This window comes from Pyrus communis, chromosome 6 (genome assembly GCF_963583255.1).
Source record: "Pyrus communis chromosome 6, drPyrComm1.1, whole genome shotgun sequence".
NCBI lineage: Eukaryota > Viridiplantae > Streptophyta > Magnoliopsida > Rosales > Rosaceae > Pyrus > Pyrus communis.
In genome coordinates, this window is record NC_084808.1 from 20,711,182 (window position 1) to 20,727,302 (window position 16,121).

Sequence of the window (16,121 nt, forward strand, 5' to 3'; positions counted from 1 at the left end):
TAGTTTGATCAAATCTCTAAAAGTTTTAGATGTTCAGTCTAAATTCAAAAACCAAGTATCTAGATCAAAATGCCCCGATATAATACTATCCGGACCTATTAGTGTCATAAGTTGGTGGTTTTAGCATTATTGATTTTAAATAAATATATATGAAGGATCATTTTCATTGCATGTGGCAAAAAATGGCCAAAAATCCTCATTGGAATTATATTATAGCACTATACCAGCAAAACTGATGTCCATATCTTAAACTAATTGATAGAGTTGACCGTATCGTTTTGGAAGGAAATGTCAAGCTTTCTTTTTACGATTTTAATCGAGCACAAGGAGCGGCGGTAATGGGTAGTCTATACTTAATAATTGTGACTGATTTATTGTGCAATTTTGCTCAAATTCATATTTAAAGTATAATATTTTTGTATTTAACAAAAATAAACAAACCCCAAACCATCATGGGATGGTTTAGTGATTTGGACGAATTTCAGGCCCGTATTTCATATGGTTGGTTATGTGTTCGATTTTTAGCTCTAGTAAATAACACGATAGTGATTAGGAGAAGGCTAAAATGTCTATGTGAGTCTTTCCAATGCACCCTTCCCCTAAAAAGGTAGACTGTTGTGGCTTTGCCCAAGATGTCTATTGAGACACTATACATAATATAATAGGTAATATAATGCTAGAATTATGACTGATTTATGGTGTAATATTTTATTATAAAGTATCCTAATCTACGATGAGGAATATTGGAATACGGACTTAAAAGACAAGGAAGGCGTTACACTACATTAGCGAATTCGATACCAATTTAGGTTGTCTATTATGTGGCTTAGCGGAACTATCCTCCATCTTAGTGTAAAATCTATCGTTGTACTAAAACAAAAGTGGACTCCGTACTTTTATAATTATATATTCAATAAAACTATTTGAATATATAAAACTGGTACATTTGTTAACACGCTCCTTTATCAAGGTATGCCCTATCATTATATACGAATCATATATGTATTAGAGAGTATCAACAACTATGTCTAATTAGTAATTACCATCATCCTTCCACATGTTTAGCATAGGAAAAGTTAGGAATTAGAATCATTTCATTAAATTCACACTACTTGTTTCGATTTTTTTGACAAAGGAAGGTGGTTTTTTTCCTTTTGGGCAGTTCAAATTTCATGGCAGGGTTGTGGGCAAAGGAAATAAAGAAATATAATGGTAGATTCGTGATCCAATATTCTAGTAGATATAGTGTTAGATTTCTACTTACGTGTCCCGAATTCAAAACCCTCTTATGTCTAAATTATCGTAATAACTTCGAACCATTTCCCTCACCTTCATAATAATTATTTAAAAATAATAATCATCCCACAATCATATCATTTATCTAATCAAATTAAATAAAATTAATGGTCAAGCCAACCTTCCTCTCCCCTTCTTGGTCCCCTGTATCCACCTACCACCCAACCAGCCACCCCTCCGCCCACCTCTCTCTTTCTCTCTCTTCCACTCTCTCTCTAACTCACCACATCTGTCACGTACAATAATAACTCAATAAAAAAGAGTAGTAAATTTTGTACAGCGCCAACAAATATTAATAAAAAATAAAAAAAAAAAGAACAAAAAAAAAAGAAGTCGCACTCAGTGAGCTAACTACCCTGCGCCACGTGATCAGCTCATCCCGCCCTCCTTCCCCTCTCCATCTCCGACCCTCCCCGCTCTCTCTCCTCTCCCCCTTCTCTCTCTGTCTCTCTCTATATAATCTCTCCTTCTATCCAATCCTTCCTAAATCCCAGCATCTGCATTTCGGCCCAAATCCCAGATTCCACTCTCACAATCAGGTGAGCTCCAATTTCTCTCTATATTTTTTTTTACTCTGGATTTACTTCGGGTTTCCGGTGGACTAACCACCCCGGATTAGGAGAGATCCGCTGTTTGGCTCCGTTTCCGGGATCCCATTTCTTGTCCGGGCTTCAAATTCCCCCGGTTTTTTTTATCCTTTCTTTTGTTTGTTTTGCTTGATTTGTTGTGTATAATTATGGTTAGGATTGTTCCTGGGAGATTAACATCTGCTTCTGCTTCGCTTTTCTTGGATAATTGGGTTGTTGGGTTTTGTGTGGTAGCGGTTTGGTTGGTACATTGCGTAGAGATCTGTTTCGTAACCATATTTGCATATCTATTTGGCATTAGGTTTTCCTAACAGAAATCGACTAGTGGATCTACCTAACTTCACCATTTGATTTGATCTGCTTACCTGTAATTGTTCTGCTAATCCAAAACTGTAATTGTCGAAACAAGAGCTGTGAATTTTGTTTGGATCATGTAATTGATATGTGATCACCATGAATTAGTAGTTGATGTTTTGGTTTTTTATTCCGTGATCAGAAGCCGGAGGTTGTCTTGACCCGAAAACCATGGCCACGGGACAACTTTTTTCGCGCACCACTCAGGCGCTCTTCTACAACTACAAGCAGCTCCCAATCCAGCGCATGCTTGATTTTGACTTCCTTTGCGGTGTGTATCATTTCCTGACTTTGACTTCGAACTTGATCTTACTTATAGTTTTTAGTTTTTTGAAAAAGATGTAAATGTAATAACTGAGGTTTGTAATAGGGAGGGAGACACCATCAGTTGCTGGAATCATTAACCCCGGTTCTGAGGGATTCCAGAAGCTATTTTTCGGTCAAGAGGAAATCGCCATACCAGTGCACTCAAGGTAAGTCGCCATTCTCTCATCCTCTTCCTAGATTTCGTCTTTTGTGGCTGCAAGCCACCTTTTGTATAGTTATGTATATGCATGTATGCATGGTTCATCTTAATTTTCCATATCCAATATATTCAAATCATGTTATTAGTCAGATTACCATTCTTGATCTGTTGTTTCAAGATTGTCTGACCTTTGGGTTGATAACTGTTGCAGCATTGAAGCATCATGCGCCGCACATCCTATTGCTGATGTCTTTATCAACTTTGCTTCATACAGAAGGTCAGTGATTATTCTATGAGTAGTGTTTTGGAGTGCGAAACTTCTATGGTTGTACCTAACGATGAATGTATGTTGATATATCTGCAGTGCTGCCGCTTCTTCCATGGCTGCTCTGAAGCAACCAACCATTAGAGTTGTGGCAATCATTGCTGAAGGTGTACCTGAGTCAGACACTAAGCAATTGATCGCATATGCACGGGCAAACAACAAGGTTACACGATTGATGCAAAGTCATCTTAATTTCACTAACCTGGGAAAATGAACTGGCGATACTAACTTTAATTAACGTATCTTTTGCAGGTTGTCATTGGCCCAGCTACTGTTGGAGGAATTCAAGCTGGAGCTTTTAAGATTGGTGACACTGCTGGAACAATTGATAACATTATTCACTGCAAGCTATACAGGCCTGGATCTGTTGGTTTTGTCTCCAAATCTGTATGTAGCTAATCCAATATCTTGAACTTCAGATAATTTGGTTATTCATAAGACTTTCATGATGTATATACCTTAAACATTTAGCGTATTGGAATTCAGTTCATTCATTTCTGTCCTTTGTCCTTATGTTTTAGAAACCACCAAGAGTAGTTCTAGTTATTTGATGTGCCACCACATAGTTATTCAATCCGCAATGTGGTGTGCCTTGTCAAGAAAGTCATATTTGTGTTCTAGAATTCTTACAAAAGAATTTTGGGGATTTGCAGGGTGGGATGTCTAATGAGTTATACAATACTGTAGCTCGTGTAACAGATGGGCTTTTTGAAGGTATCCATATTTGCTCTGTTTAATTTTGTTTTAATATCTGACAATATTTGAACAAGGTTTTAATACAATTTTGGTATGTCTTGAAACTCTTCAGGTATTGCTATTGGAGGGGATGTGTTCCCAGGGTCTACTCTTTCTGACCATGTTCTGCGGTTTAACAATATCCCCCAGGTACATTATGCTTTCATTTCTTTTTTTGAAGGGACTGCCCACAATTTGGATATTGTAGGAAGTCATCAGTATGCTGAAATTCGGAATCTGGTTTTCTGATCGAATGCAGGTCAAACTTATTGTTGTACTTGGGGAACTTGGTGGGAGAGACGAGTATTCTCTAGTTGAAGCTTTGAAACAGGGCAAAGTTACCAAACCAGTGGTTGCCTGGGTTAGTGGGACTTGTGCAAGGCTTTTCAAATCCGAAGTACAATTTGGTCATGCTGTAAGTTCTCATCTCAGTTGCCCTTGAATAATATCTTCCGAAGACAGTAAGTGGGCAAAAGATTCTAATTCTTCCTTGACGTTATGTAAATCAGGGCGCAAAAAGTGGTGGTGAGATGGAGTCTGCACAAGCAAAGAATCAAGCCCTGAGGGATGCTGGTGCTGTTGTTCCCACTTCATATGAAGCTTTGGAAATTGCTATCAAGGAAACATTTGAAAAACTGGTAATTACAGCACGCCTTGAGATAAACTCCTCAAAGATTGCTTGACTTAGTTATGGAATTCCATGAGGATCTGTGGCAGACTAACATTACATGTTTCGGTTATTTGTGCAGGTTGAAGAAGGCAAGATTGCACCAGTCAAGGAATTCAAGCCTCCACAAATACCTGAAGATCTCAACTCTGCGATTAAGAGTGGAAAAGTTCGTGCTCCCACTCATATCATATCCACAATCTCTGATGACAGAGGTATATACTAAACCCTACAATGTTCCTGCATATTATTGATGTGTTTGGCAGAAGACATCAGCATCATTGACCTCTACTTTTTATCTACTATGCAGGTGAGGAACCATGCTATGCTGGTGTACCTATGTCTTCCATTGTTGAGCAGGGTTATGGTGTCGGTGACGTTATCTCTCTTTTGTGGTTCAAGCGTAGCCTTCCCAGTTACTGTACTAAATTTATTGAGGTAGGTTCCTCATTACTATAAAGCTGCTTACTTGTACTTTTTACCCCTCCTGTTTAATGTGGTCGTCCTAGAAGCACATTTGCGTATTGTAGCTCTTTCACTAATATGTATGACATTGATATCAGATTTGCATCATGTTATGTGCCGACCATGGTCCTTGTGTCTCTGGTGCTCACAACTCAATAGTAACTGCTAGGGCTGGCAAGGACCTTGTTTCCTGCCTTGTTGCAGGTAGATATATTCCCACAGAAAATGTTCTATACTTTGTTATAAAGTTTCTAGTTTAAGGATCAGAGATAATTTGGTTGCGGAATACTCAAAGATGAGCTTCTGAAACAGGTTTGCTCACAATTGGACCACGATTTGGTGGTGCCGTTGATGATGCTGCTCGATATTTCAAGGATGCATATGACAGGGTGAGCTTTATTGGGCATTTCATGTTTAATCATTGAAACTTTAAACCTTAAAATGATGTTTTAACTCTAACAAGTAGTCCCTTTGCTGTGTTTTATCAGAATCTTACACCTTATGAGTTTGTCGAAAGTATGAAGAAGAAGGGCATTCGTGTGCCAGGGATTGGGCATAGGTATTGAGAGTTTTCAAAATTATGCAACGGTACAATCTTGGGGTTTCAGTTTATGCATTTTAGTAGTTTGAAATCTTATTGATGGAAGTTTTTGTTTCCTTGCTGTGGAAAAGGATCAAGAGAGGGGACAACAGAGATAAGAGAGTAGAGCTTCTACAAGCGTTTGCACGCACACATTTCCCTTCTGTCAAGTACATGGAATATGCCGTTCAAGTTGAAACCTACACACTCTCGAAGGCAAACAACCTGGTCCTCAACGTTGATGGTGCAATTGGAACCCTGTTCTTGGATCTTCTTGCTGGCAGTGGAATGTTCACCAAACCAGAGATTGATGAGATTGTTGAGATTGGATATCTGAATGGGCTATTCGTGCTGGCACGTTCTATTGGTTTGATTGGGTGAGTACCGGCTAGAATTATACTCTATTTATTCTTTTCCACAGATATTTTATAGGTTAGTTTTATGTTGTTGCGGATTAAGGTACAATCATATTCTAGATAAGGACATGTCAACAATCAGAACACTGAATCTACATAGGCACACATCTCCTCTACCTGCAAGGATAATGTACTTTGGACACTTCCCATTGTCTCTAAACAGACACGGTCTTATGGTCACTGATACATATAGGATTTACTAGTGATTCAAGTAGTCAATTTCCGATCTGTTGGCATAAGATAGGATTAGATACCTGGCTTTGTCATTGAGGGTAACACAAAACAACTGATTGTTCTTAATGACAATGAGGTTCACCACGGTTCGATGGTGGATCAGATAAACAAGGGAGAGAAGACATCATTATCTGCTTGTATATATGATGCTTTCCTGAGCACATCCGTAGAATATACTTTTACCCGACTGATTTCTCTCTGCTCCAAATTTCAGGCACACATTCGACCAGAAGAGGTTGAAGCAGCCCCTATACCGCCACCCATGGGAGGACGTTCTTTACACCAAGTGAAAAAACATCGGATAGCAGGTTCTGATTCCGGACTACCTGCTTTCAGCCAAACATTGTTGTTTCCAAGTTTCTCAAGTCTACGATTCGCCTGGAACGATTATTGTTCAGTTGTTAGAATAGTGTGTGTGTGTATCGCTAATGCTGGAGCTGATTTTTATCTTTCATTTTGCAAGTCTGTATCGAAAGTTCATAAAACGAAGAACCCTCGATCATTTTACTAAACAAATTTATGTTTTCGTATAAATTTCTTGGTTTCTGGTTTTGGGAGAGAATGTAGAGCAACTGGGAATTGGATGTATCAACAATGTGTGCAATTGTTCGCTCTCGAGAAAAAACAACCGAATAAATAGAAATTTGTTGCCTCACAGGATAAATATTTTCTCAAAATAGCGTTGTATAAAGTCATAAAATGTAATTTTGGGTCTGTCTAACCCATATATACCTCTCACCAACAAGATATTTAAATGTTGTTGGTATAAATTTGTCCACTCACAATAACACCTACAAATTAGTTATTGAACGCACATTGAACCGTTCGTACATAATAAGTTCTTGATTAATTTAGAAAGAATATTTGATCATATCCTCTATAAGTTTTGGGAGTTCTAGATTTATTTAACTCGATATATTACGAGTGAAGAAAAAGAAAAAAAATGAAATGTATTATAGTAGTATTTTTCTTTACTTGTAAATAAGACGTTTTATGTTCGATTCTCGTCAAAAGCGAATTTGAACTACATTATTACTAGCACATAGTGAAGCTTAACTCACTCGCTATTCCTTTAGTAGAGATAAACTTTTAAGACATGAGTCTCTTTAGCATTGTCTCTTTATTGCTAAAATTAGAAAGGACAACTGAATTCCCTACCATTTATAGTTTTACTTTAGTGTAGATAAACTTTTAAGACATGGTCTCTTTAGCATTGTCTCTTTATTACTAAAATTAGAAAGAACAACTGAATTCCCTTCCATTTATTGCTAAAATTAGAAAGAACAACTGAATTCCCTTCCATTTATAGTTTTGCTTTATATAATATCTTGGGGAAAGAACCTGACTTGATTCTTATGGTCAGTGCAAGAAGATTTTTAAGTCCCAACTTTAATTGGCAAAATAAAATATGCAAAGATTTATATAAAAGAGATAAAAAAAAAATGGGAATTGTTTCCGGATTCGATTTCACCGTAGTATGATATTGTCCACTTTGGACCCCGACCACCCCCTCACAATTTTTTGTTTTTAGAACTCACATGAGAACTTCCCAATGGATCATCTATCCTTGGATTGCTCTCGTATGAACTCGCTTAACTTCGGAGTTCCTACGGAACTCGAAACCAGTAAGCTCCCAAAAGGTCTCGTGCTAGGTAGAGATGGAAATATACATAAAAACTTACAGGAGCCTCATCCCTTGATGATGTGGGATCTTACAATTAAAATTAAAAAAAATATGAAGGAGATTTTTTAAAATGGATTATCTTAAAAGTAGGACTGTATGTATTTTCTATCACCTCAGTTTTTTACACATATTTATAATTTTGACACAAAAATTGACTTTAAATTATAAAGTAATAAAGAATTGACGTAGAATTCTACTTTGAGAGAGTCCTTAAAATTTTTCTGGAAATTATTGTCATTGACTCATTGGCTCAAACTCCCAAACGCAGAGGACCACCAATCGAATGATGGCCTCCTTTTTATTCTCACCACGAATAATGCAAAACGAAAATGAAGAAAATTAGAGATAAATCCACACAAACAAAAAAACAACAATTCAGAAAAAAAAAAGAAAAAAGAAAAAAGAAGAGAGAAATAAAGTGTCGTTCTCATTTCTTCTTAGTTCTTTCTCTCTCTTCCCTCTCGCTTTCTCTCTCTCCCAGCATAGAGAAGAGAACACAACAAAACAAAAAAGAATCAAGCCAAACCAGCTTTTTCCCATCTCAGAATTAAACCACGTAAATATTAAGGACCGCCATCAGAATTCACAAGCTTTCTTACATTTTTTGAAAAAAGTCACAAGCTTTCACTTTGATCGGAGTCGAATTTTCATGGAGTATTAGAATTTACCCCTTTTTTTATAATTTTTCAGCGAATTTAGGACCAACCCAGTGAGAATTGAGTCAAACGGGGAGGACCCAAGTCAGCAGAAATGGCGTCAGGCGGTCAATCGTCGGGCACCAGCAATATCAAAGCTCACCACAACACGGAGTCTATGAGCAAAGCCATTGCTCAGTACACCGTTGATGCTCGGCTGCACGCGGTGTTCGAGCAGTCCGGCGAGTCCGGCAAGTCGTTCGACTACTCGCAGAGCATGAAAACCACCAAAGATTCGGTTCCGGAGCAGCAGATTACGGCGTACCTTTCGAGGATTCAGAGGGGCGGCCATGTCCAACCGTTCGGGTGCATGATGGCTGTGGACGAAGCCACGTTTGGAGTCATTGCGTACAGCGAGAACGCCCGTGACATGCTCGACCTAACGCCGCATTCAGTTCCTATCCTTGATAAGCCGGAGATTCTCACAATTGGGACCGACATCCGTACGCTGTTCACGCCGTCGAGCGCGGTTTTGCTGGAGAAGGCATTTGGCGCTCTGGAGATTACGCTTTTGAACCCGATTTGGATCCACTCCAAGATTTCTGGAAAGCCCTTCTATGCAATTTTGCATAGGATTGATGTTGGGGTCGTGATTGATTTGGAGCCTGCGAGAACAGAGGACGCTGCGCTGTCGATTGCTGGCGCGGTGCAGTCGCAGAAGCTGGCGGTGAGGGCGATTTCGCAGCTGCAGTCGCTGCCGGGCGGCGACATTAAGCTTTTGTGTGATACTGTGGTGGAGAGTGTGAGGGAGCTTACTGATTATGATAGAGTTATGGTTTATAAGTTTCATGAGGATGAGCATGGTGAGGTTGTGGCTGAGAGCAAAAGGCCTGACCTGGAGCCGTACATTGGGCTGCACTACCCGGCCACGGATATTCCACAGGCGTCAAGGTTCTTGTTCAGGCAGAACCGGGTTCGAATGATAGTAGATTGTCACGCCAATCCGGTTGATGTGATTCAGGATGAAGGGTTGATGCAGCCTTTGTGCTTGGTCGGATCCACACTAAGAGCTCCTCATGGTTGCCATTCCCAGTACATGGCTAATATGGGGTCCATTGCGTCATTGGCGTTGGCGGTAATCATCAATGGAACTGATGAGGAAGCTCTTGGAGGGAGGAATTCAATGAGATTATGGGGCCTGGTTGTTTGCCATCACACCTCCGCTCGGTGTATTCCATTTCCGCTTCGGTATGCTTGTGAGTTTTTAATGCAGGCCTTTGGACTTCAGTTAAATATGGAATTGCAATTGGCTTCACAAATGTCTGAGAAACATGTTTTAAGGACGCAGACTCTGTTGTGTGACATGCTTCTGCGTGACTCCCCGACTGGCATAGTCACTCAAAATCCTAGTATAATGGACCTTGTTAAGTGTGATGGGGCTGCACTCTACTACCAAGGGAAGTACTACCCGCTTGGTGTGACGCCTACCAAAGCCCAGATAAAGGACATTGTGGAATGGTTGTTGGCTTTCCATGGAAGTTCAACTGGTTTGAGCACAGATAGTTTGGGTGATGCCGGTTACCCTGGAGCTGCCTCTCTTGGTGATGCAGTTTGCGGGATGGCGGCTGCTTATAGTACTAAAAGGGATTTTCTGTTCTGGTTTCGATCCCACACTGGGAAAGAGATCAAATGGGGTGGAGCAAAGCATCATCCAGAGGACAAGGATGATGGGCAGAGGATGCATCCACGCTCTTCATTCAAGGCGTTTCTGGAAGTAGTTAAAAGCCGGAGTTTGCCATGGGAGAATGCAGAAATGGATGCAATACACTCTTTGCAGATTATTTTGCGTGACTCGTTTAAGGACACAGAGACAAACCATTCAAAAGCTGTTATGCAGACCCAGGTTGGTGATCTGGAGCTCCAAGGGATCAATGAGCTCAGCTCTGTAGCAAGAGAAATGGTTAGGTTGATAGAGACTGCAACTGCTCCCATATTTGCTGTCGATATTAATGGCTGTATAAATGGGTGGAATGCAAAGGTTGCAGAGTTGACCAGACTCTCAGTTGAGGAAGCTACCGGGAAGTCTTTGGTTCATGATCTCGTTTACAAAGAATCTGAAGAAATTGTTGAAAAACTTCTGTCCCGCGCGTTAAAAGGTAGTCTTTTTGGACCTAATGTCTTTATTCCTGTTTAATTAGGGAGTTTATTTATGCGGTGTTATTGACATTTTTTTCAGTATTTTCTCAATATCAGTGACACCACAGCGCTAATCAAAATATAAGTTTCTTGCCAAACGTTGTCATCATAAAACTGACGCATGAAGAGTGTAGGTCAAATTTTCAAATTCTCCGAGTAAATCTTTGAATGGCACAGGATAAAGTCATAGCAATCTTGGCTACTTCAAGTGCTACATGAACTTCACTGAGATAGCTTTATTGTGATGACTTGATACCTTCTAATTAATTAAGCTTCACTGGAAAGATCAAAAAATGTTAGCCTTTCTTGTATTAGCAATGTATTGTAGTTATCGCTCGTATTCGGTCTTAATAATGCAATTCTATCTGCAAGAGAGACTTAGGTCATTACTTTTTCTCCATTGAAACTGGTCAATTAGGTGATTGCTCAGTAGCAATGCAACAAGGGCAGAGAATGTGTTTACGTACCATATAGGTATGAATTTTGGTATGTTACCTTAAAACAAACAAGTGCATACCGTTAATGTCAGCATGGCTGATTATGGCAAAATACGGGGCTAAACACGTAATTCAACATTTATTAGTTGCTGGCCTTAAATCTCAAACCTTCTCCATCAAATTCTAACTTGGATATTTTTGTGGAGTGGAGACTGCCTGTCACCAACTGATGTTTCCCTGGTATATTTTGTTGTTCGGGCCTGCTTGCCTCCTTGGTTTTGCTTTGTTTTAGAAATTGTGCCTTTGATTGTTAGTTGTTTCCCCTCTTGGGTTGTTTTAGTTTCAGTATCGTTGAATGAAATTGAATTTCCGAAAAAGAAAAGCAAAGATAAGAAAGATAGGGGGCAAAACAGCTTTTTATTTGATATATTTTTGTTGCATGATGGATGATTTGAATGGAATGATTAATATTAAGTCTGAAAGTAAGTCTATTTTTGGGAAAGGTTGGATATTTTACTACATTAGCCTTTGCAATTCAGGTGAAGAAGATAAGAATGTGGAAATCAAAATGAGGACATTTGGGCCAGAGAATGATAACAAGCCTGTTTTTGTTGTGGTTAATGCTTGCTCTAGCAAGGATTACGCTAATAACATAGTTGGAGTTTGCTTTGTTGGTCAGGATGTTACTGGTCAAAAAGTAGTAATGGACAAATTCATAAAAATACAAGGTGATTACAAGGCCATTGTTCATAGCCCCAATCCTTTGATCCCACCCATATTTGCTTCAGATGATAACACATGTTGCTCGGAATGGAACGCTGCCATGGCAAAGCTCACTGGGTGGAGCCACGGAGAAATCCTTGGAAAAATGTTGGTTGGAGAGGTCTTTGGCGGTTGCTGTCGTATCAAGGGTCCAGATGCTAAGACAAAATTCATGATTGTCTTGCACAATGCCATCGAAGGGCTAGACACAGATAAATTCCCCTTTTCATTCTTTGACCGGAATGGGAAATATGTACAAGCTCTCTTGACAGCGAATAAGAGGGTGAATACGGAAGGTCAGGTTATTGGAGCTTTCTGCTTTTTGCAGATTGCGAGTCCAGAACTGCAGCAGGCTCTTAATGTTCAGAGGCAACAGGAAAAGGAATGTTTATCTAAGATGAAAGAATTGGCTTACATTTGCCAGGAGGTAAAAAATCCTTTAAGCGGTATACGTTTTACTAACTCACTTTTGGAGGCTACAGACTTAACTGAAGATCAAAGGCAGTTTCTGGAGACTGGTGCTGCTTGTGAGAAGCAAATTTTGAAGATTATAAAAGATGTAGATCTGGATAGCATCGACAATGGGTAAGTTTTTCTTATAAACTTATGCCATTACGTTCTTTTAACAAAATTCTTCTCGTATGTCTTCTGTTTATTAACTTCTGCTAGGACTGCATTCTTATCTTGAGACATAATACAAATCAGTCCCCTTGCTTTAATTGATATTTGTATCTGTTGATTCTTTATGTGTGCACTGATCCTGAAGTTTCGTGTTTACTAGTGTTTTTTTTAGGGTTAATCTCAGTTTACTACCCTGAAGTTTCGTGGTTTTCAACCTTTGGTACATGAAGTTTTTTTCATCCCAGAGTCATACCTCAAGTCTTAATTTTGGGACAGTTTCATACATCCATTAAGTTTTCTGTTACAACTTCTGTTAATTGATGATGTGGCGCCCACGTGGACAATAATTGAACACCACGTGTCACTATGGGCCCACTTCAATATTAAAAAATACAAAAAAAAAAAAAAAAAAAAAAACCCACCCGTCTGCAACCCACACCCTCTCCCCCAGCCTTCCTTCACCACCAATCTCCCCCAACCTTCCTTCTTTCCTCTGTAATTTCTTCCCCATCTCCCTCTCTCTCTCTAAAATGCCTCTCTGCAACCTGCAATTTGCCATCTCCTCTTAACACACTCAAATTATTATTTGTAAAACCCATCTCCCTCTCTCTCTCTAAAATGCTTCTCTGCAACCTGCAATTTGCCATCTCCTCTAACACACTCAAATTATTATTTGTAAAACCCTAATTTCTACCCATTTCTCTCTCTCCGCTGCAATTCAAAACCGAAAATTTTCAAGCTTTATAACCCATATAAAACTCAAAAAACCCCAACAAATAAAGAAAATATGAAAAGGGGCACGAGAAATCATTACCTCCTGCATGAAAAGGTTGTTGGATATGACCGGAAACCCATTGACGGAGCCATTTTCGTTGAACCTACAAGAACTCCTGACCACCCTTGGATGCTTCGCCATGTCCAAACGCTTCAGTCTCTGTGAAATTGAAGCAATTAACAACAAAAATACAGCAAGAAATTACGGGAGAACGACAAGAGCTTACCATAAATTTGAGCTTCGAAGCGAAGGAAGTTTGCGGGTGAGGAGACGGGGATCGCCATGGAAGGAGCAGAGACGAGCTTCTGAAACTGCTGCAGGCATAGTCCATCAGAGACGAATACAGAGCCGTTTGTACAAGCTTTTGCTGTACTTACAATTTTAGAAAGAGAGGAGAATGGGGAAGAAATTGTGGTAGGAGGAGAAATATCCACATGGGTTAGGCTTGTAGGGATTTTAGAGAGAGAGGGGGATGGGGAAGAAATTACAGAGGGAAGAAGGAAGGGAGGGGGTTGGGGGAGAAGACGGGTGGTTTTGTTTTTGTTTTTTTTGTATTATTTTTTAATTTTTTAATATTGAAGTGGGCCCATATTTACATGTGGCGCTCATTTATTGTCCACGTGGGCACCATGTTATCAGCTAACAGAAAACTTAACGGATGTATGAAACTGTCCCAAAATTAAGACTTGAGGTATGACTCTGGGATGAAAAAAACATCATGTTCCAAATGTAGAAAACCACGAAACTTCAGGATAGTAAACTGAGATTAACCCTTTTTTTTTAATATAAATACTGGCACCTTAATTTTTTCATAATTGAACAGAAAAACATAATTAAGTTTCTTACTTCTTTTTAGCTTTTCAATTAGATCATTGGAGCTTGAGAAGGCAGAATTCTTACTTGGGGGTGTCATAAATGCTGTTGTTAGCCAAGTAATGTTATTGATAAGAGAAAGAGATCTACAGCTGATTCGGGATATTCCTGAAGAAATCAAAACATTGGCTGTTTATGGTGATCAAGTGAGAATTCAGCAGATCTTGGCCGATTTCTTATTGAATATGGTACGTTATGCACCCTCTCCTGAAGGCTGGGTGGAGATTCATGTTCTTCCAATCTTGAAGAAAGTACCTGATGGAATCACTCTGGTTCGTACTGAATTCAGGTGGTTTGTCTTCTCACTATTAATATTTTATTAGTTGTGGATGTTGATGGGGATGAGATAACAGAGTAATGTACACAACTTGTCCTTGCAACCTGACTTTGCCTGGTGTCCTGTGGGCTGAAATTATGTTCAACGCGTAGGGTTTAACATATATATGCTATGTGCTTTTAAAAGAGAAAGTTATGATCATGGTTTCAGAGCCAGTGACTTACTTGATGTATGTTGAATGACTTGGTTTCGTGAATAGGAGTTAGTAATGCAAAGTTCGGTTTTGTACCTAATGAAACTCTTACTTTCTATTGGCGTAGTCTAACCATAATGATTGTATGCTTCATGTAATTGCAATTTCTCTCTCCCAGCTTTCTTCACAGTAATGGCTAGTCTTGTTGGGCACTACTTACAAATTGCAACGCTTAAAATTGTCACTTTTCTTCTTACCGTTGTGATATTTAAACAACTAATCCCGTGTTTATGGTGAAGGTTGGTATGCCCTGGTGAAGGTCTTCCTCCTCAATTAGTTCAAGACATGTTCCATAGCAGTCAATGGATGACTCAGGAGGGACTAGGACTGAGCATGTGCAGAAAGATTTTAAAGCTCATGAATGGTGATGTCCAATATATCAGAGAGTCCGAAAGATGTTATTTCTTAATTACTCTCGAGCTTCCTATGCCTCGGAGACCTACAAATAGTATTGACTAGCTGATCAAACTTCCAAGACTTTACAGTTTCAAAAGGGGATGCTCCTTATTCCAAGAACAAACTGCACAGGCACCACCAAAGCCGCCGGATTCTTTTTTACTGTACTACACAGAACATATTTCTTCCCACTTTAGCAAGCGACCAAAGACCGGCGTTGGACAACACCAATTCAGCTCACCTCTGCACCACAATTATCCCCTCTTCTCAGGCTGGATGGATTCTGGAACTTGCTTATCGTCTCATCGGTCGAAATTGCCCCATATTGTTAATCCATCTAATTCATGTAACTTAATAAACTTCAGAACTCGGGGTTATCCGATCCACTCTATTCCTAGGCATCAAATGTGACTCGAAAGAAAAGACAAAATTTGAAATTTAAGATTATAACTTATAAAGCAAGCTTAGGTATTGAAGTCCAAGTTGGTCATTACTTAATTTATTATAGAAATGGATGTAGTTAGTATGCCTAATTAATTAAGTCAACTTGATAGGTCACCATGAGCCTTATAAGAGCTGGCTTTGTTATTGAGATAATGATATTTTAGAGGGCATGGATTGGGGTGGTCAATTTTTTTTATGGTAAAGTTTAAGAGCTTAATAATGGTAATAATGGAAGTGTCACTTGTTCTGTTTGCTGATGATAATTAGGGGTGTGCTATCCACACACCTTATTTTACTTCTCACACACCTTTTGATAATTTCTATCCGTTTATCTTCTTCAATTCATCCGATCCGACGGTTGAAAATTAAAAAAAGTGTGTGAGAAGTAAAATGGCGTGTGCGGATATCACATCCATAATATTATCCCCTCTAATTAGGAAAGATTTTTTTTTCTTTTATAAATGGATCAGCTAATGGTTTTATCACAATAGTCTATCATTTTAAGAGTTGGAAAAACTTACAAAGGCATTTCAACCTTCTTCTGATCACTATCATGCGATTTACCAGAGCTTAAAATCAAATCCAAAATGTGTCTTATGATATGCGAATCTGAAATTCATTCCCATTCTCCAAGTAGGAAAGA

The 16,121-nt window shown here is 39.1% G+C and overlaps 2 protein-coding genes across 3 annotated transcripts; both read left to right on the plus strand.

Annotated features, from left to right (window-relative positions):
• The first annotated feature begins 1,694 nt into the window (after positions 1-1,694).
• LOC137736742 (ATP-citrate synthase beta chain protein 1-like) lies at positions 1,695-6,780 on the plus strand. The gene is made up of 17 exons (XM_068475990.1): positions 1,695-1,835; positions 2,380-2,508; positions 2,608-2,710; positions 2,915-2,980; positions 3,068-3,191; positions 3,281-3,415; positions 3,682-3,742; positions 3,837-3,913; positions 4,023-4,178; positions 4,273-4,401; positions 4,513-4,645; positions 4,741-4,868; positions 4,994-5,099; positions 5,208-5,284; positions 5,384-5,454; positions 5,568-5,852; positions 6,340-6,780. Exons 2-17 carry the CDS (start codon positions 2,409-2,411, stop codon positions 6,413-6,415), a joined length of 1,827 nt encoding a protein of 608 aa, XP_068332091.1. The 5' UTR covers positions 1,695-1,835; positions 2,380-2,408; the 3' UTR covers positions 6,416-6,780.
• A 1,521-nt stretch (positions 6,781-8,301) lies between these two features.
• On the plus strand, positions 8,302-15,510 carry LOC137737892 (phytochrome B-like). Of its 2 annotated transcripts, none has more exons than XM_068477468.1 (4): positions 8,302-10,600; positions 11,617-12,424; positions 14,092-14,397; positions 14,878-15,510. In XM_068477468.1, exons 1-4 carry the CDS (start codon positions 8,560-8,562, stop codon positions 15,095-15,097), a joined length of 3,375 nt encoding a protein of 1,124 aa, XP_068333569.1. In that variant the 5' UTR covers positions 8,302-8,559; the 3' UTR covers positions 15,098-15,510. The 2 variants fall into 2 exon arrangements, with proteins under 2 accessions (XP_068333569.1, XP_068333570.1); XM_068477469.1 differs by having other exon boundaries at positions 14,104-14,397.
• Positions 15,511-16,121: the final 611 nt, after the last annotated feature.